Raw genomic sequence first — 22,487 nt, forward strand, 5'->3', positions numbered from 1 at the left:
GCATAGACATAAACTACCACAACTGAACCAGGAAGAAATAGAAAATTTGAACAGACCCATAGCCAGTAAGGAGATTGAAACAGTCATCAAAAATCTCCAACCACACAAAAGCCCATGGACAGACCGCTTTCCAGGGGAATTCTACCAAACATTTAAAGAAGAATCTGTACCCCAGTGTTTATAGCAGCAATGGCTACAGTTGCCAAACTGTGGAAAGAACCAAGATGCCCTTCAACGGACGAGTGGATAAGGAAGATGTGGTCCATATATACTATGGAGTATTATGCCTCCATCAGAAAGGACGAATACCCAACTTTTGTAGCAACATGGACGGGACTGGAAGAGATTATGCTGAGTGAAATAAGTCAAGCAGAGAGAGTCAATTATCATATGGTTTCACTTATTTGTGGAGTATAACAAAAAGCATGGAGGACATGGGGAGATAGAGAGGAGAAGGGAGTTGGGGGAAATTGGAAGGGGTGGTGAACCATGAGAGACTATGGACTCTGAAAAACAATCTGAGGGGTTTGAAGTGGCGGGGGGTGGGAGGTTTGGGTACCAGGTGGTGGGTATTATAGAGGGCACAGATTGCATGGAGCACTGGGTGTCGTGAAAAAATAATGAATACCGTTATGCTAAAAATAAATAAATTAATAAAAAAAAAGAAGAATTAATTCCTATTCTCCTGAAACTCTTCCAAAAAATAGAAATGGAGGGAAAACTTCCACACTTATTTTATGAGGCCAGCATCACCTTGATCCCAAAACCAGACAAGAATCCTATCAAAAAAGAGAATTAAAGACCAATATCCTTGATGAACACAGAGACAACAATTCTCACCAAAATACTAGTCAATAGGATCCGACAGTACATATAAAGGATTATTCACCCATGACCAAGTGGGATTTATTCCAGGGCTACAAGGTTGGTTCAACATCCGCAAATCAATCAATGTGATACAATACATTAATAAAAGAAAGAACAAGAATCATATGATACTCTCAATAGATGCTGAAAAAGCATTTGACAAAGTACAGCATCCCTTCCTGATCAAAACTCTTCAAAGTGTAGGGATAGAGGGCACATACCTCAATATCATCAAAGCCATCTAAGAAAAACCCACCGCAAATATCATTCTCAATGGAGAAAAACTGAAAGCTTTTCCGCTAAGGTCAGGAACATGGCAGGGATGTCCATTATCACCACTGCTATTCAACAAAGTACCAGAAGTCCTAGCCTCAGCAATTAGACAACAAAAAGAAATTAAAGGCATCCAAATTAGCAAAGAAGTCAAACTATCACTCTTTGCAGATGATATGATACTATATGTGGAATGCCCAAACGATTCCACTCCAAAACTGCTAGAACTTGTACAGGAATTCAGTAAAGTGTCAGGATATAAAATCAATGCAGAAATCAGTTGCATTTCTTTACACCAACAACAGGAGAGAAGAAAGAGAAAATTCTTTTACTTTTTAAAACATCTTGTTTTTTTTTATTTTTTCATGTTCCAAGATTCATTGTTTATGCACCACACCCACTGCTCCATGCAATATGTGCCCTCCTTAATATCCACTACCAGGCTCATCTAACCCCCAACCCCCTGCCCTCCAAAACCCTCTGTTTGTTTCGCAGAGTCCACAGTCTTTCATGTTTCATCTCCCCCTCAGGTTTCCCCCAATTCACTTTTCCCTCTCCTAATGTCGTCCATGTTATTCCTTACATTCTACAAGTAAGTGAAACTATATGATAATTGACTTTCTCTTTGACTTATTTCACTCAGCATAATCCCCTTCAGTCCCATACATGTTGATGCAAAAGTTGGATATGCATCCTTTCTGATGGCTGAGTAATATCCCATTGTATATATAGACCACATCTTCTTTATCTATTCATCTGTTGAAGGGCATCTTGGCTCTTTCCACAGTTTGGCAATTGTGGCCATTGCTGCTATGAACATTGGGGTACATATGGCCCTTCTTTTCACTAAATCATCTATCAGATATTTAAAGAAGACTTAATACCTATTCTTCTCAAACTTCTGAAAAATAGAAATGGACAGAAAACTTCCAAACTTATTCTACGAAGCCAGCATTACTTTGATTCCAAAAGATCTCACTAAAAAGGAGAATCACAGGCCAACATCCCTGATGAACATGGTTGCAAAAATTTTCAACAAGATACTAGGAAATTGAATCCAACAGTACATTTAAAGAATTATTCACCACAATCAAGTGGGATTTATTCCTGGGCTACAAGGTTCATTCAATATTCACAAATCAATCAATATGATACACCATATTAATAAAAGAAAGGATAAGAACCATATGATCTTCTCTTTAGATTCAGGAAAAGCATTTGACAAAATACAGTATCCACTCTCATAATGTCCCTCAGCACAGCAGGGATGGGGGAACATACTTCAACATCATAAAGGTTATGTGTGAAAGACCCACGGCTAATGTCAATTTCATTGGGCAAAACTGAGAGATTTTCCTTTATGGTCAAGAATAAGACAGGGATGTCCACTCTCACCATTGTTACTTAACATAGAACTGGAAGCTCTAGCCTTAGTAATTAGACAACAAAACGAAACTAAAGGCATTAAATCTGCAAGGAAAAAGTCAAATAAATGTTCAATATTCACAGATGACATGATATGCTATGGAGAAAACCCAAAAGACACCACCAAAAAATTATAAGAACAGAAATATGAATTCAGGAAAATTAATAGGATATAAACAGGATATAAAACAGGATATAAAATCAAGGTCAGAAATCAGTTGCATTATCATACACCAGTAATGAAGCAACTGGAAGAGAAATCAAAGAATCAATCCCATTTACAGTTGCACCAAAAACCATAAGATACCAGGAATAAACCTAACTAAAGAGATAAAGTATCTTTCTTCTGAAAAGTGTAGAACACTAATGAAAGTAATTGAAGAGGACACAAAGAAATGGAATGATAGTCTATGCTCATGGAATGGGAGAACAAATATTGTTGAAATTTCTATACTATTCAAAGCAATCCATGTATTTAAACCAATAATCCCCAGGATTTTTCACAGAGCTAGAACAAACAATCCTCAAATTTGTGTGGACCCACAAAAGACCCCAAATAGCCAAAGCAATGTTGAAAAAGAAAAGCAAAGTTGAAGGCATCACAATTCTGGACTTCAAGCTATATTACAAAGCTGTAGTCACCAACACAGTAGGCTACTGGCACAAAAACAGATATATAGATCAGTGGAACAGAATAGACATCCCAGAAATGGACCCATGACTATATGATTAACTAATCTTTGTCAATGTACAAAAAACTATCCAATGTAAAAAAGACAATCTCTTCAACAAATAGTGTTGAGAAAACTGGACAGCAACATGCAAAAGAATGAAACTGGACCTCATTCTTATACCATACACAGAAATAAATTCAAAATGGATGAAAAACCTAATTGTGAAACAGGAAATAATCAAAATCCTGGAGGAAAACACTGAAAGTAACCTCTTTGACCTTGGCCACAACAACTTCTTGCTAAACACATCTCTGGAGGCAAGGGAAACAAAAACAAAAATAAAATATTGGGACTTCATCCAGATTAAAAAACAACAACAACAACCACCTTCTGAGGAATGAAGGAAACAATCACCAAAACTAAGAGACGACCTAAGGAATGGGAGAAGATATTAGCAAATGACATAACTGATAGCATCCCAAATCTGTAAAGAACTTTCAAACTCAACAACCTCAAAAATAAATAATCCAGTTAAGAAATGGGCAGAAGACATGAATAGATATTTTTCCAAAGAAGACATCTAGATGGCTAACACATGAAAACACATGAAAAGATGTTCAACATCAGTCATCATCAGGGAAATACAAATCATAACTATGATGAGATACTACCACACAACCTATCAGAATAGTTAAAATTAATAACATAAGAAACAACAGCTGTTAGCAAGGATGTGACAAAGGGGAACACTTTCACACTGTTGAAGGGAATACAAACTTGTGCAGTCTCTCTGGAAAATGGGGGGTCCTCAAAAAGTTAAAAGTCGAACTATCTTTTGATCCAGCAACTATACTACTAGGAATTTACCCATTTGATACAACAAATCTCTTTGACTCTCTGAAGTCAAAGAGACACATGGATTCTGGTGTTTATAGCGGTATTATCAACAATAGCCATAGTATGGATAGAGCCCAATTCTCCAAAGACTGATGAATAAAAAAGATGCGGTAAATAAGACAAAATCAGAGAGAGAGAGAGACAAACCATAAGAAACCCTTAACTATAGGGAACAAACTGAAGGTAGCTGGAAGGGAGGTGGGTAAGAAGATGGGGTGACTGGGTGATGGGCATTAAAGAGGACACTTGATGTAATCAGCACTGGGTGTTATATGCAAGTGATGAATTACAAAACTCTACCTCTGAAACTGAAAACAAAACAAAACAAAAAAGAAGATGTGGGGTGTGTGTGTGTATACACACACATACACACACACTGGAATATTACTCAGCCATGGAAAGGAATGAAATTTTGTCATTTGCAATGACATGAATGGAGCTAGAGAGTATTATACGTAAAATAAGTCAGGTAGTGAAAGAAAATACCATATGGTTTCTCTCATAAATAGAATTTATGAAACAAAATAGATGAACATAGGGAAAGGGGAAAAATAGTGAGAGAAGCAAACCATAAGAGACTCTTAACAATGGAGAACAAACTGAGGGTTGACAGAGGGAGGTGGATGGGGGATGGGCTAAATGGGTAATGGGTACTAAGTAGGACACTTGTTTTTTGTTTGTTTGTTTGTTTTGTGTGTGTGTTTTAAGATTTTATTTATTTGACAGACACAGATCACAAGTAGGCAGAGAGGCAGGCACAGAGAAAGAGGGGGAAGCAGGCTACCTGTTGAGCAGAGAGTCTGATGCAGGACTCAATCCCAGGACCCTGAGATCATGACCTGAGCTGAAGGCAGAGGCTTTAACCCACTGAGCCATCCAGGTGCCCCTTGGAGGGCACTTGTTGAGATGAACACTGGGTGTTATATGTAAGTGAGAAATCACTAAATTCTACACATGAAATGAATTTTATCATGTATGTTAACTAGAATTTAAATTAAAACTTGAAATTAAAAATGTAAAGAGTCAATTTTACTTCAGTAATAAGTTTGTAGAAAAAAGTAACAAAATATATATAAAATAAAATTTATGTGTATTATATATAACATATATGTAGGGGTGTGTGTTTGTGTGTGTGTGTGTGTATGTAATCAATCACTACACTTATGTGGGTGATCACTGAGGAATGTATAGAATTATAAGTCAATATGTTGTACACCTAAAGCTGATATAACATTGTAAGCCAATTTTACTTCAAGAACAAATTATTTATTTTTCCATTCACTTGCCACATACTTTTGTCAAAGATAAGTTGACTATATTTTTGTACATCTACTTCTAGTCTCCCCATTCTTCTCTACCACTTATTTTTTTTATACTTTTGCCAATACCACATTGTGTTGATTGGTGTAGCTTATGCTAAGTTTTGAAGTTTGGCAGTGTCAGTCTTCTGACTTTTCTCTTTTGATATTTCATTGGCTATTCTATATTGTTGCTATTTTATATAAACTTTGAATCAGTTTGTCAATATCCACAAAATAACTTGAGGGATTATTATTGTGTTTGCATTAAATCTATAGATCAAGTTGTGAAGAAGTGACATACTAACAATACTGAGTCAATCTATGTACATAGAAAACCTCTCAATTTACTTAAGTATTTCATTTCTTTCTTCAGAGTTTTGTAGATTTCCTCTTATAGTTCTTGTACCTATTTTGTTAAAGTTATGTTTAATTATTTTATTTTTGGGGTTATTTTAAAATTTTTATTCAAATCCCAGTTTACATAGAGTGTAATATTAGTTACAGGTCTACAATATAATGATTCAACACTCCCATACAATACCCAGTGCTCATTACAAGTGCATTCCTTAATCTCTATCACCTAATTAACTCATCCCCAACCCGCCTCCCTTCTGGTAACAATGGGTTTATTCTCTATAGTTAAGAGTTCGTTTCTTGGTTTCTTTCTCTCTCTCTCCTCATTTGTTTTGCTTCTTAAATTCCACATATTAGTGAAATCATATAGTATTTGTCTTTCTTTTTTAAAAAATTTATTTATTTGACAAAGATCACAATTAGGCAGAGAGGCAGGCAGAGAGAGAGGAGGAAGCAGTCTCCCCACTGAGCAGAGAGGCTGATGCGGGGCTCAACCCCAGGACCCCAGGATCACGACCCAAGCTGAAGGCAGAGGCTTTAACTCACTGACCCACCCAGGTGCCCCGTATTTGTCTTCTTTGACTGACTTCTCTCACTTAGCATAATACTCTCTAGCTCCATCTGTGTTGTTGGAAATGGCAAGTTTCACTCTTTTTTATGGCTGAGTAATATTCTTTTGTGTCTTTTTAAATTCAATTTTTACCTTAAATTCTAATTAGTTAACACATATGGTTAATTTGGTTTCAGGTGTAAAATTTAGTGATTCATCACTTACATATAAATCCCAGTTCTCATCCCAAGTGCCCTCCTTAATAGCTATCACCCATTTAGCCCATCCTCCCCACCCATCTCCCTCCATTAACCCTGTTTTTTCTCTATCCTTAAAAGTCTCTTATGGTTTGCTTCCCTCTCTCTTTTTTCCCTTCCCCTATGCTTATCTATTTTTTTCTGAAGTTCCACATATGAGTGAAATCATATGGTATTTGTCTTTCTCTGATTCACTGATATCACTTAGCATAATACTCTCTAGCTCCATCCAAGTCATTGCCAAAGGCAAGCGTTCATTCCATTCCTTTTGATGGCTAAGTAATATTCCATTGTGTGTGTGTGTGTGTGTGTGTGTGTATATATATATATCTTCCTTTTACACTCAGTAGTTGTTGAACTCTTGGGCTCTCGCTGTAATTTGGCTATTGTAGATAATGCTTCTATAAACTTTGTGGTGCATGTATCCCTTCGGTGTACTAATGTAAATTGTACTTTTTTCAGTTCCATTGAGTTTTGCTCACAACTTTATTATTTCCTTCCTTCTGTTTGCTTTGTGTTTATCTTGGTCCCTTTTTGTGGTTTTTTGAGATGGAGTGCTTAGATTATTGATTTGAGATTTTTCTTTTTGCTAATGTATAACTCAGTGTTATAAATTTCACTCTCAGCACTACTTTAGCTGCATCCCACGAATTTTAATATGTAGTATCCTTTATGTTCATCCTGTGGAGCGTCTTTTTACCTTTGCTATTCTCTTACACTGTTCCTTTATACAGATTCAAGTCTTTGAGCTACATCATTTTATTTCTTTCTGAAAACTTTTGATTTCTTGCAAGCAGTTCTACTGGCAATGAATACTCACTATTTTTGTTGTTTGTCTGAGAAAAATTTTATATCTCCTTCACTTTTGAAGGATAATTTCATAAATACAAAATTCTAGGTTGGTGTGCATTTTTTAACAAAACTTTAAAAATTTTACTTTACTCTCCTTTCCTTTGCATGACTTCTAAGATGTCAGACATAATTTTTAAATTTGCTTCTCTATAGGTAAGATATTTTTCCCTTTTTCTTCTCTCAAGATTTATTCTTTTTCTGTTCCCTGCAGTATGAATATGATATACCTAGGTGTATTTTGTGGGGTTTTGCTTATTGTTGTTTTGTTTTGCATTTATCCTGCCAAGTTCTCTGAGCTTGCTGGATCTATGATTTGCTGTCTGACATTTATTTGAGGGATTTCTCAGTCATTATTGCTTCAAATATTTCTATGGTTTCATTTTCTTCTTCTGGCATCCCCATTATGCATATGTTATATATTTTTGAATTGTTCCACAGTTCTTGTATATGTTGTTCTGTTTTATTTCTGTCTTTTATATCTTTTTGCTATTTGGTTTTGGAAGTTTCTGTTGACATATCCCTCACCACAGAGATTCTTTTCACAGACATGCCATCTACTAATAAGCCCATCAATGTCAACCTTCATTTCTGTTGTAGCATTTTTGATCATTTCTGTTTGTTTCTCAATTAGGATTTCTATCTCTCGTCTTACATAACCTGTTTGTTCTGACATGTTTTCTGCTTTTTAAAAACTACAGTTCTAGCCTATCAATCATAGTTACTTTACATTTCTGGTCTGTAATTCTAACATCCTTGTCATACCTGAATCTGGTTCAGATTCTTGCTCTGTCTCTTCAAACTATAGGGTGTTTTTGATTTGCCTTTTAGTATACCTTGTAATTTTTTGTTAAATGTCACACACAGTGTACTGGGTGAAAGGAACTCTGATAAACAGTCCTTTAGTTAGTAGTGGTAAAATGTGGTGTGGGGAAGTAGTCTACAGTCTTACAATTACTATCACTATTATAATTAGTCTGTGCACCTGGCCTGTGAATTTCACAAGTGCTCTTTAGCACCATCCACAAACTTTAAGTGGAGCAGAATAGCTAGAGAAAGCTTCAGTTGGTTATTTCACTTCTTCCAGGTTGATTAGGCACTGAGAAATCCCCAGTAGGTTAGGCTATGGTAAAATAGTTTTTGTTTTGTTTTTTTAATGTAGGCCTTGTCAAGAAGAACAGAATGCTTTAACACATTTTAAAATATACTTTTTCCTTGACTTACCATATGTTTGCATCCCAATAAACCCATCATAATTTGAAAATATCATAAGTCAAAAATGTATTTAATACACCTAAGCTATTGAACATCATAGCTTAATCTAGCCTAATTTAGAAATGTTCAGAACACATTAGCTTATAGGTGGGCAAACTAATCTAACACAAAGCCTATTTTATAAAAATTGTTGACTATTTCATGTAGCTTATTGAATAGTATATTTAATGTGAAAAACAGAATGGTTACATGGTACAGAATGATTGTAAGTGTATTGGTCATTTATCCTAGTTACGTATTTGACTGGTAGTTGTGGTTCATCTCTTCTGCCCAGCATCATGAGAGAGTATTGTACTGCATATTGCTAGCCTGAAGACTAAAATTCATAATTTGAAGTATGATTTCTAATGAACACATACTGCTTTTACACCATTGTGAAGTTGAAAATCTTAAGTCAAACCATCATAAATTGGGGATTATCTGTCACTTTTTTCCTGCCCTTGCCTGACATGGATGAGGGGCTCTTCCCCCATATTCACATTGAGAACTTGATAGACCTCCTGGAGGTAGAACTCATAAAAGTATGGGAACCCCTTTATGACTGACAACCTTCCTGTAGTTTTTAAGTCTAAGACTTTCCACACTGAGCCTTCAGCAATTTGTCAATTATACTTTATATTTTGTTTTGTTTTTTAACCTCAGTACTGATTCCCACAGAGGTTTCTGCTCCAGTAGTTGTGATTCTCTATATTCACCTGCTTATCTCTCCAATCCTGGGGTCAGTGGTTTGCCCTATGACCTCGTTTACCTGGCATATCTAGGAAAATTTGTTAATTTATTAATTTTTTAGCTTTTTCTTTGTGTTAAGATAAAGTAAAACTCCAAGCTTCTTACATGCAAGAGCAGAAACTAAACCTCAAATATATATTTTTTTATTTCCCTTTAGATTTCCTCTTTGACCTGTGGATTATTTAGAGATGTGTTGTGTAACTCCCAAGCATTTGGAGATCTTCTTGTTATCTTTCTATTATTAACTTGTACTTTGGTTCAACTATGGTCAGAAACATATGCTGTATGATTTCATTTTTTCAATTTATTGATGTTTGTTTAATGGTCCAGGATGCATTTTAACTTGATAGGTGTTCCCTGGGCACTTAAAAGAAATGTGTATACTACTGTTGTTTGGTTGTGTGCTCTATAAATGTCCATTAGATCCTATTGATTGAAGGTAGTTTTATCTTTGCTTGCATAAATAGCTGTACATGATTAATGTATACAACCTGATGGGTTTGAAGATAAGTATACACCCATGAAACCATCCCCACAATCTATGTCATAAACCTGCACATCATTACCAACTTTCCTCTTATTTTTTAATTACTCTTATTTATTATTATTATTATTATATGATAACATTTCATAATATCTACCATTTTGGAAATTTTTTTAAGTATACAATATAGTATTTTTGACTATAGGCAACATGCTATGCAGTAGATCTCTAGAATTTATTCATTGTGTAACTGAAATGTTGTATGCTTTGACTAATTCCTCCACATTTCCCCCTACCCTCATCCCTATTCTACTCTCCATTTCTATGAATTAAAAATCAGTAGTATTATGTAGCATTTGTCCTTCTATGTCTGGTTTATTTCCCTTAGCATAATAACCTCCAGTTTCATCCATGTTGTTGCAAGGCTTTTAAGGCTGAATGATATTCCATTGTATGTATGTTCTCCATTTTCTTTCTTTTTTTTAAGATTTTATTTATTTATTTGACAGAGAGAGATTACAGGTAGGTAGAGAGGCTGGCAGAGAGAGAGAGAGAGGGAAGCAGGCCCCCCGCCGAGCAGAGAGCCCGATGTGGGACTTGATCCCAGGACCCCGAGATCATGACCCGAGCCGAAGGCACCGGCTTAACCCACTGAGCCACCCAGGCGCCCCTGTTCTCCATTTTCTTTATCCTTTCATCTCTTGATGGGCATTAGGTTGTTTCCATATCGGATATTGTGAATAATGCTTCAGTGAATATGGGAATGAAGATATCTTTTTGAGATAGTGACTTAAACTTCTTTGGGTATATATCCAGAGGTGGGATTGATGAATCACATGGCAGTTCTATTTTTAGTTTAGTTTTTTAAAATTTTTTTTGGAACTTCAATACAGTCTTTCCATACTGCCTGCACCAATTTACATTCTCATCAATAGTGTTTAAGGGTTACCACATCCTCTCCAACAGTTGTTATCTTGTATTTCATTGCTAATAATCATCCTAGTAGGTGTGAGGTGATATCTCATTATTCTTTTGATTTGCATTTCCCTGATGATTAATGATGTTGCATACCTTCTCATATATTTGTTGGCCATTTGTATGTCTTCTTTGGAAAAATGTCTATTCAGTTCCTTTGCCTATTTTAAAATCAAATAATTATCTATCTATCTATCTATGATCTATCTCTATAAGTCATTTGTATTGTGACAAAATTACACAAGATGATGAAAGTCTAGGTTTATATTTATATGCATAGACAACGTTTTGTTTATGCATTCACTTGATGGACACTTGTTTTTTTCCCACTTTGATTATTATGAACAATGCTGTTATGAATATTCATATATAAAGTTTTTTAAAGTTTTTTTTTAAATTCCAATTTGATAACATACAGTGTAATATTACTTCCAGGTGTACAATTTAGTGATTCAACACTTACATACAACCTGATGCTCATCACAAGTGTACTCCTTAATCCCCAGCACCTATAAGCCATCTCCCCAATCACCTTCCTTGAAACTATTAGTTTATTTTATATAGTTAAGAATCTGTTTCTTGGTTTCTTTTTCTCTCTCTCCTTCCCCTATGCTCATTTGTTTCATCAAAATAAAAAGCTTCTGCACAAAGGAAACAATCAACAAAACTAAAAGTCAACCTAAAGAATAGGAGAAGATATTGGCAAATGAAATATCTGATGAAGGCTTAGTATCCAAAATCTACAAAGAATTTATCAAATTCAACATCCCCAAATGAATAATCCAATCAAAAATGGTCAGAAGACCATTTCAAAAGAAGACACTCAGATGGCCCACAGGCACATGAAAAGATGCTCACCATCACTGATCATAAGGGAAATACCAGAACTACAATGAGCTATCACCTCACACCTGTTAAAATGGCTAAAATTAACAACATAAAAAACAACAGGTGTTGGCAAGCATGTGGAGAGAGGAGAACCTTCTTGCACTGTTTATGGAATGCAAACTGGTACAGCCACTATGGAAAACAATATGGAGGTTCCTCAAAAAGTTAAAAATAGAACTACCCTATGACCCAGCAGTTGCATTACTATGTATTTATCTGAAGAATACAAAAATACTCATTCAAAGGGATAGATGCAGGCCAATGTTCATAACAGCATTATCAATAATAGCTAAATTATGAAACTAGGCCAAGTGTCCATTGACTGATTAATGGATTATTACTCAGTCATAGAAAAGAATGAAATCTTACCATTTGCAGTGATGTCAATGGAGCTGCAGAGTATTATGCTAAGTGAAATAAGTCAGAGAATGAGAAATACCATATGATTTCACTCATACATGGAATTTAAGAAACAAAACAAACAAGCATGTGTAAGTTTTTGAGTATACATACATTTCATTTCTTTTGGGTATATAACTTAGAGTGTAATTGCTGGTTCTATGATAACTTTACGTTAAAAATTTTGAGGATTATTTTCCAATGTGGATAAAACATTTTACATTTCCACCAGAAGTGTATAATGGTTCCAATTTATCCACATCCTGGTAAACACTTCTTATCATCTGTCTTTTTTATTATAGACATCATATTGGCTATTAAGTGGTATCTCATTGTGGTTTTGATTTCCAGAATTACAAATGATGAACATTTTTGTGTATTTATTGACCATTTATATATCGCCTTTGGGTAAATGTGCGTTCAAATTTTTTGCCCATTTTTAATTTCATTATTTGTCTTTTTATTATTAAGACATAACAGTTAATATTTATATACCCTGAATAGAAGTTCCTTATCAGATATGTGATTTGAGCATATTTCCTTCTATTCTGTGGATTATCTTTTTCACTTTATTGATGTTCTTGTTTACAGTACCTCGTGCAATTTTTTTAAAGCTTTAATTTATGACAGTCTTCAACCACAGCATGAAAATTATTGAAAATGTCTTACCCGAACTATTTCACAGTCAACATTTAATTCAGTTGCAACTGCTTCAATTTTCTCTCTACAAACTGAACCAAGGCTGGTCATTCCATTGTCCCAGTACTTCTTAAGGGTGGCTAAGTCTTGGTCACTGAACTGAGTGCGATCTTGTAGCTGTTAAAACAGATTTAAAATAATTAGAGTAATAAAAGAAAAGAATTTTATAGAAAGGACCATCTGGGTGATATTTGCTAGGTTACTTTCAACACATAACTAGCTAAATTAATTTCACAGTTTTTAAATTAATTTATTTGAAAGAGAGGGAGTGGCGGGGGGAGGGGTAAAAAGAGAGGGAGAGAGATTCTTAAGCAGGCTCCATGCTCAGCATAGAGCCTTAGGACCCTAAGATCACAACCTGAGCTGAAACCAGTAATTGGAGGCTTAACTGGCTGTGACACCCAGGCACTTCTGATTTCACAGTTCTTAATATGTGTTCCCCCATTTTGAAATGGGCCTGTCCATATTTATTTCCATAACATGAAAGTGTGCTAGAATAAAATGAGTAAAGAATGTTTAACTGTTAGGGGCACCTGGGTGGCTCAGTGGGATAAAGCCTCTGCCTTCAGCTCAGGTCATGATCCCAGGGTCCTGGGATCGAGCCCCACATTGGGCTCTCTGCTCAGCAGGGAGCCTGCTTCCTCCTCTCTCTCTCTGCCTGCCTCTCTGCCTACTTGTGATCTCTATCAAATAAACAAATAAAATCTTTAAAAAAAAAGAATGTTTAACTGTTAGAAATTAAGTAGTATTTATTTTAAATTGTTGCAATCACTTAAATAATGCATTGCCATTGCAGAAAATACAGATAAATTAAAAAAAAGATTTTATATCATCCACAATTCTTGGAAATAGCACTTGTTAACATTATAATGTGTATTTTTCAAGCTTTTTTTTCTATGATACACATATTTACATTCACACTACATACATTTTTAAAATAACAGCATCATATCACTGTGTTTTTTAAATAAATTAATCTAGATTTGCCATACATAGGTTTTGTACTAATGTTATAATTAAAAGTGTAAATAAAAAGTGTAAGAAGATAATGTAGACTTAAAAATCAGATTTATGGCTTCAGAAAGTTTCATAATAACCTTATCCTTTTTTTTTCTTAGATTCTTTTTTTAATCCAATAAACTATGGTCGTTTATATTTTTTTAATTCAATAAATCCTGGAGGCACCCCTAGGAAGTAAATCAGAAGAAGCATGATAGAATAATGACTTCCAGTTTTCCAATAGGGAGTCAGAAAATCAAGGTCAGAGAACTCATTCAACAGGGCACAGAATGTACATGGCAGAGCTAGAAATAGAAATCTGATTTTTTCCCTAGTACCTTCATCCCTATGATGTCTCCAATTATCTCAAAGGGTAGTAAAAAACAACCTGAAAATAAATTTTAACTAAAAATATATATCCTGTATAGATATCCTGTATGTGTATGCATGTTTTTGTGATGAAAGAATAATGAGAGATCAAGAGAGTGATAGAGAGAAAACCAGTGAGATTGAGTTGAGGAGAAATGTTGCAAATCATGGAATGAGGTTTGAGGCTCTGTTGCTGCCCTCGTTTTAGGCTACACCTCAAATACTTTGTAGATATATACTGATTTCTTTCTTTCATTTTTTTTAGACTTTATTTATTTATTTGAGAGAGAGAGAGCAGAAGCAGGGGGAGGGAGAAGCAGACTTCCCAGTGAGCAGGGAGACCAAGGTGGGCCTAGATCCCAGGACCCTGAGATCATGACTTAGCTGAAGGAAGATGCTTAACCCACTGAGTCACCAGACACCCAAAAACATGATTTCAATGTTCCCTTCCTAACTGAAATTTAAAATGGAACCCTCTCTTAAATTGATTTGAATAACAGTGGAAAATAATCTATACAATGTATAAAATAGGACTTAAAAGAGTTATCATAGCTAAAACTGATATAATACTAACCAACAAGTGCAAATTTGTTTTAAAGCTACAACCTTGGAACACCTGGATGACTCAGTTAAGTGTCTGCCTTCAGTTCAGATCATGATCCCAGGGTCCTGAGATTGAGTCCCATATCAGTCTCCTTGCTCAGTAGGAAGCCTGCTTCTCCCTTAGACTGCCACTCCCCTGCTTGTGCTTGCTCTCTGACAAATAAATAATCTTCAAAAAAAAATTGTTTAAAGCTACAACCTTTTGAAAGAGAGCTTTAAACATCAGGAAGGAAAGCAATATATAAATTCATGGTTTACCACCAAAAGAGTGAATTTAGATTATATAAGTAATGTGTCTATTCATAAAAAATATAATAGCTGTTCTGTGTGTATGTTAATAATCAAGTTCCTTATCAGATGAATCTTTTCTTCCTCTACTTAAAAAACATGATAAGCAACATGTGTTATAAGAACTGGTACTGAAATAATTATATATCCCTAATAAATAAAGTAAAACATGACACCCAAGTTATTTTTTTTTAATCAAGTGGAATAAGCTTCAAGTTATTTATTTATTTTACTTTTTTTAAGATTTTATTTATTTGAGAGAGAAAGAGAGTGAGAGAGAGAGCACTGGAGTGGGGTGAGGAGCAGAGGGAGAAGCAGATGTCCTGTTGAGCAGGAAGTCCAATGTGGGACTCAATCCCAGGACTCTGGGATCATGACCAGAGCAGAAGGAAGATACTTAACCAATGAGCCATCCAGGCACCCAGAGTTATTTACATAAATATCTCATTAGGCTCTCATTCTATATTGATTATACAGTAATTTGTGTAGCTGAAATTCTCAAAATAAAACAGAAAGCAAAATAAACACTCATCAGGTTCTAGGTAGATTCAAATAATCCACCATAACAGCCAATGTAAGTGTTCTCATATATTTCCATTGCAACAAATGCTCCAGTGCAAGCCAGTCTATATTATTGTCAGAATGGAAGGAATAATGAACAGAACACTGAACATACTCATTCAATTAATTTGTAATTCATTTAGAAGACACCCAAGGCTGATTCATCCCTTAAATTGAACTAAACAAAATCTGACTTGATTTGTTAGAAGTGTGCTGGGGTCTCAACATTAGCAATACTGAAAGAACCTTTTTTTTTTAGGGGACCTTTTATGACAGTGCCTATTAAGTAGAAGCTTATGGGGGAAGAGCAAGTTATTTTTAAAGTTCTTAAGAGCATATTTTAACTAAGAAATAAGGTAACAACAATAATATAACATTAAAACTGTAAATATTGATTTAGAGAAGGATAAAAAGGTGGACAGAAAGGATAAAATACATTCTGCTCTGATGTTAAAATCAGTTTTGTTTTCAATTGGGCTCTAAGGCCACTTTCACTTTACAAAGAAACCTACAGCCTAAACCACTGGCTCAGTAAGTTAGACATATTAAACAATTCTTTTGTTGATTTTGTGAAAATAGTAACATTCCAGGTACATTCCTTGACAATCTTGGTGAAAGCTCAGGCTTGGCCCTAGTGACCTATAACTATGCTGCTTTTACATGGATTATTTTATAACACAATAAACAGAAGCTTTCTTGCTTCTTTACCAGTTTCAGTAACATTTATAGGAATTTAGTTATTTGCTTTTCTTTCAAAAATAGAACTAGATGACAAAACTGTGATATTGAGGAGCACAGTGTCCTGTTTTAAGTATGTGTCATACTTAATTGCAGAACTAAACTATTTGTACTCAGAAGCAACCCCTTTGAAATAAGAAACTTTAAAAATTTCTAATCCAACTGACCTTTCCCTCAGTTTACTCCTTCAGTGTTCCATATGCTGTGCACTATTTGATCTTATAAGTCCAGACACTAGCTTGTGCTGTTGAGATTTCAAACTTATTTTGTGAAATTCTTTTAATCTTTCCACTTGACAACGGCTTCATTAGTAATGGAGATCATACCTTTTTACTTTTATTTTCATTATAAAAATGAATTAATAATGCATTTGATAAAAAATAGTCAAACTCTCAGAAAGGTGTAAAATGAGCTATAGTCCCTCCTCCTTATTGATAAATTCCTAATCTAAACACCAAAGGCACTGTCAGTAATTACTGTCAGTAATTTCCAGAGTAACTTTACAAAATAAAAATACATATACACTTACAAAAAAAGGATGCTAATATAAACTTAAATTTTTTTTTACTTAAGTTTATCTTAGAGATATTTCTATACCATCATATACAGATACACTACTTCAATCTTTTTAGCTGCTAAATTTTGCTCCATGGACTACATCAAAATAAAAAGCTTCTGGATCACAAAAGAAATAAGCAACACAACTAAAAGATAACCTACTGAATAGGAAAAGATATCTGCAAATGACATATCCAATAAAGGGCTAATATCTAGAATATATAAAGAATTTATACAGCTCAACACCAGAAAAACCTCAAATAATCCACTTAAAAAAATGGGCACAGGACATGAATAGATTTTTCTCCAAAGTAGACATACAGATGGCTAATGGACATATGATAATATATAATGCTCAATATCACTCATCATCAGGGAAGCGCAAATCAAAACTACAATGAAACATCCCCTCGCACCCTGTCAGAAAGGCTAAAATTAACAACAAAAGAAACAACAGGTGTTGGTGAGGATGGGGAGAAAGGGGAACTGTCTCACACTGTTGGTGGGAATGCAAGCTGGTGCAGCCACTCTAGAAAAGAGTATGGAGGTTCCCCATAAAGTTAAAAATAATCACCCTACTCTTGATTTTGCCTCAGGTCTCAGGGTTGTGGGATTGAGCCCTGTGTCAGGCTCTCTACTTAGCAGGGAGTCTGCTTCTCTCCCTCTCCTTCTGTCTGCCCCTCTGCTATTTCTAAAACAAATAAATAAATCTTTAAAAAACAATGAGATATCACCTCATACCTGTCAAAATGGCTAAAATCAAAAACACAAAAAAAACAAGTGTTGAGGATATGGGTAAAAAGGAACACCCACGCACTGTTGGTAGGAATGCAAACCATTGTGGTCAATGTGGAAAACAGTATGGAGGTTTTCAAAAGATCAAAAATAGAATTATTCACTAATTCCACTACTGGGTATTTACCTAAAGAATACAGAAACATTACCCAAAAGATAGATGCATCCTTATTTTAATTGCAGCATTATTTACAATGGTCAAATTATGGAAGCAACCCTAGTGTCCATTGATAGATGAATAGGTAAAGAAGATGTGAGATGTGTGTGTGTGTGTGTGTGTGTGTGTGTGTGTGTGTATAGAGAGAGAGATAATGGGCACTCAACAATTTAGAATTGTCTAATGATGGAACTTTAGGTGGTTTTCAGGTTATTGCTAGTACAAACAATGCTTAAATGGACATTCATGTACATAGATCTTGCTTTATATTTGCAATTTATATACTATGGGAAATTCCTAGCTTTGTGTTTTGATCACCTCCACTTCTTCCCACTGGTGAAGAAGGGATTTCTGCCCTAGATGGGGATAGCCAACCAAAACCTCCCAACACCAGACAGATAAACACAACAGGAGTGTATCGTTTAGGTATACTCATAGCCGGGAAGAGGAGAACACCATATGCCACACAGGGACACACATATATTCCATTAGGAAACAGAATGAACAAGCAAAGGCTGTATTGTAACCTCTGAGAGTGGTGAAACCCCATTTCCCACAGGAGATAAGACTGGCCTGCTTGAACTGAAGGCTTCCATTCAGAAATAATCAGGCATTTTGCTTGGTCCCTGAGATAAATTTAGTTATTTGAATATGGTACTTTATCTGCACAAACAGGATGAGAAGGGGAACTTGTGGTTGGCCATCCTTTGGGACTCTCTTGGCGTTCCTCAGATGTTAAAATGCATGTAATATGGCACTTTAACATCAGGTCTTGTAATTTTTTAAGGATTTTATTTATTTATTTGATAGAGAGACATAGAAGTATACAGAGCAGCAGACAGAGAGGCAGGAGAAGCAGGCGCCCTGCTAAGCAGAGAGCCCGATGTGAGGCTCAATCCCAGGACCCTGGGACCATGACCTGAGCCGAAGGCAGACACTTAACTGACTGAGCCACCCAAGCACCCCATATTTGAATATATTTGAGACACAGTGTTGCATTAGCTTCGGGTGTACAACATTGTGATTCAACTTCTCCACACATTATGCTATGCTCACTACAGGAGTAGCTACCATCTGTCACCATGTAATGCTATTACAGTATCATTGAATGTATTTCCTATCCTTTTATTCCCATGAATTATACATTCCATAACTGGAAGCCTGTATTTCCCACTCCCCTTCACCCATTTTGCCCATTCACTACCCCTCTTCCTCTGACCATCAGTTTGTTCTCTATATTTATAGATCTGATTCTGCTTTTAGTTTGTTTTTTAGATTCCACATAGGAGTGAAATCATATGGTACATATCTTTCTGTCTGATTTATTTTGCTTAGTGTAATACCTTCTAAATCCATCCATGTAGGTCTTATACCACAAATTAGGATTAGCAGGCCAAAGAATATGTGCATTTAAATTTTTATACATCTAGCCAAATTGCCCTTGGGCAAGGGCTGAAATATATGATAGTCCTTATAGTCCTATATCTTTGTAAGTGATAGATATTGTCCAGTTTTATAATTTTTGCCAGTTTAGTGAAAAATGGTATCTTATTATTTTGATTTGTATGTCTTTAAGAACACTTATTTTTTTAATTTTTATTTTTTTTAATAAACATATATTTTTATCCCCAGGGGTACAGGTCTGTGAATCGCCAGGTTTACACACTTCATAGCACTCAGCATAGCACATACCCTCCCCAATGTCCATAACCCCAGTCCCCTTCTCCCAACCCCCTCCCCCCAGCAACCCTCAGTTTGTTTTGTGAGATTAAGAGTCACTTATGGTTTGTCTCCCTCCCAATCCCATCTTGTTTCATTTATTCTTCTCCTACCCTCTTAGTCCCCCATGTTGCATCTCCACTTCCTCATATCAGGGAGATCATATGATAGTTGTCTTTCTCTGCTTGACTTATTTCGCTAAGCATGATACCCTCTAATTCCATCCACATCGTTGCAAATGGCAAGATTTCATTTCTTTTGATGGCTGCATAGTATTGCACTGTGTATATATACCACATATTCTTGATCCATTCATCTGTTGATGGACTTCTAGGTTCTTTCCATAGTTTGGCTATTGTAGAAATTGCTGCTATAAACATTCAGGTGCATGTGCCCCTTCGGATCACTACGTTTGTATCTTTAGGGTAAACACCCAGTAGTGTAATTGCTGGGTCATAGGGTAATTCTATTTTCAACTTTTTGAGGAACCTCCATGTTGTTTTCCAGAGCGGTTGCACCAGCTTGCATTCCCACCAACAGTGTAGGAGGGTTCCCCTTTCTCCGCATCCTCACCAGCATCTGTCATTTCCTGACTTGTTAATTTTAGCCATTCTGACTGGTGTGAGGTGATATCTTATTGTGGTGTTGATTTGTATATCCCTGATGCTGGGTGATCTGGAGCACTTTTTCATGTATCTGTTGACCATCTGGATGTCTTCTTTGCAGAAATGTCTGTTCATGTCTTCTGCCCATTTCTTGATTGGATTATTTGTTCTTTGGGTGTCGAATTTAATCAGTTCTTTATCTTGGATACTAGTCCTTTATCTGATATGTCGTTTGCAAATATCTTCTCCCATTCTGTCAGTTGTCTTTTGGTTTTGTTAACTGTTTCCTTTGCTATGCAAAAGCTTTTGATCTTGATGAAATCCCAATAGTTCATTTTTGCCCTTGCTTCCCTTGCCTTTGGCGATGTTGCTGCGACTGAGGTCAAAGAGGTTGCTGCCTGTGTTCTCCTCAAGGATTTTGATGGATTCCTTTCTCACATTGAGGTCTTTCATCCATTTTGAGTCTATTTTCGTGTGTGGTGTAAGGAAATGGTCCAATTTCCATTATTCTGCATGTGGCTGTCCAATTTTCCCAACACCATATTGAAGAGGCTGTCTTTTTTCCATTGGACATTCTTTTCTGCTTTGTTGAAGATTAGTTGACCATAGAGTTGAGGGTCTATTTCTGGGCTCTTTATTCTGTTCCATTGATCTATGTGTCTGTTCTTGTGCCAGTACCATGCTGTCTTGATGATGACAGCTTTGTAATAGAGCTTGAAGTCCGGAATTGTGATGCCACCAACTTTGGCTTTCTTTTTCAATATTCCTTTGACTGAGGTCTTTTCTGGTTCCATATAAATTTTACGATTAATTGTTCCATTTCTTTGAAAAAGATGGATGGTACTTTGATAGGAATTGCATTAAATGTGTAGATTGCTTTAGGTAGCATAGACATTTTCACAATATTTATTCTTCCTATCCAGGAGCATGGAACATTTTTCCATTTCTTTGTGTCTTCCTCAATTTCTTTCATGAGTACTTTATAGTTTTCTGCGTATAGATTCTTTGCCTCTTTGGCTAGGTTTTATCCTAGGTATCTTATGGTTTGGGATGCAATTGAAAATGGGATTGACTCCTTAATTTCTCTTTCTTCTGTCTTGTTGTTGGTATGGAGAAGTGCAACTGATTTCTGTGCATTGATTTTATATCCTGACACTTTACTGAATTCCTGTACAAGTTCTAGCAGTTTTGGAGTGGAGTCTTCCACATATAGTATCATATATCTGCAAAGAGTGATAGTTTGACTTCTTCTTTGCCGATTTGGATGCCTTTAATTTCCTTTTGCTGTCTGATTGCTAAGGTTAGGACTTCTAGTACTATGTTAAATAGCAGTGGTGATAATGGACATCCCTGCCGTGTTCCTGACCTTAGCAGAAAAGCTTTCAGTTTTTCTCCATTGAGAAAGATATTTGCGGAGGGTTTTTCATAGATGGCTTTGATAATATTGAGGTATGTGCCCTCTATTGCTACACTTGGAATAGTTTTGATCAGGAACGGATGCTGTACTTTGTCAAATGCTTTTTCAGCATCTATTGAGAGTTACATATGGTTTTTGTTCTTTCTTTTATTGATGTGTTGTATCACATTGACTGATTTGTGGATGTTGAACCAACCTTGCAGCCCTGGAATAAATCCCACTTGATCGTGGTGAATAATCCTTTTAATGTACTGTTGAATCGTATTGGCTAGTATTTTGGTGAGAATTTTCACATCTGTGTTCATCAAGAATATTGGTCGATAGCTCTCTTTTTTGATGGGATCCTTGTCTGGTTTGGGGATCAAGGTGATGCTGGCCTCATAAAATGAGTTTGGAAGTTTTCCTTCCATTCTCTTTTTTGGAACAGTTTCAGGAGAATAGGAATTAGTTCTTCTTTTAATGTTTGGTAGAATTCCCCTGGGAAGCAGTTTGGCCCTGGGCTTTTGTTTGTTTGGAGATTTTTGATGACTGTTTCAATCTCCTTACTGGTTATGGGTCTATTCAGGCTATTTCTTCCTGGTTCAGTTGTGGTAGTTTATATGTTTCTAGGAATGCATCCATTTCTTCCAGATTGTCCAATGTTGGCGTAGAGTTACTCATAGTATGTTCTTATACTAGTTTGTATTTCATTGGTGTTAGTTGTGATCTCTCCTCTTTCATCCATGATTTTATTTATTTGGGTCCTTTCTCTTTTCTTTTTGATAAGTCTGGCCAGCGGTTTA

At 35.7% G+C, this 22,487-nt stretch overlaps 1 protein-coding gene across 1 annotated transcript in view; it reads right to left on the reverse strand.

Moving 5' to 3' along the window:
• HDX (highly divergent homeobox) overlaps window positions 1-22,487 on the reverse strand; it is a 236,935-nt gene that overhangs the window by 51,516 nt on the left and 162,932 nt on the right. Inside the window, exon 5 of the mRNA XM_032330919.1 lies at window positions 12,867-13,013. Coding sequence (XP_032186810.1) covers window positions 12,867-13,013 — 147 coding nt within the window. The remainder of the gene's footprint in view (window positions 1-12,866; window positions 13,014-22,487) is intronic.

This window comes from Mustela erminea, chromosome X (genome assembly GCF_009829155.1).
Source record: "Mustela erminea isolate mMusErm1 chromosome X, mMusErm1.Pri, whole genome shotgun sequence".
NCBI lineage: Eukaryota > Metazoa > Chordata > Mammalia > Carnivora > Mustelidae > Mustela > Mustela erminea.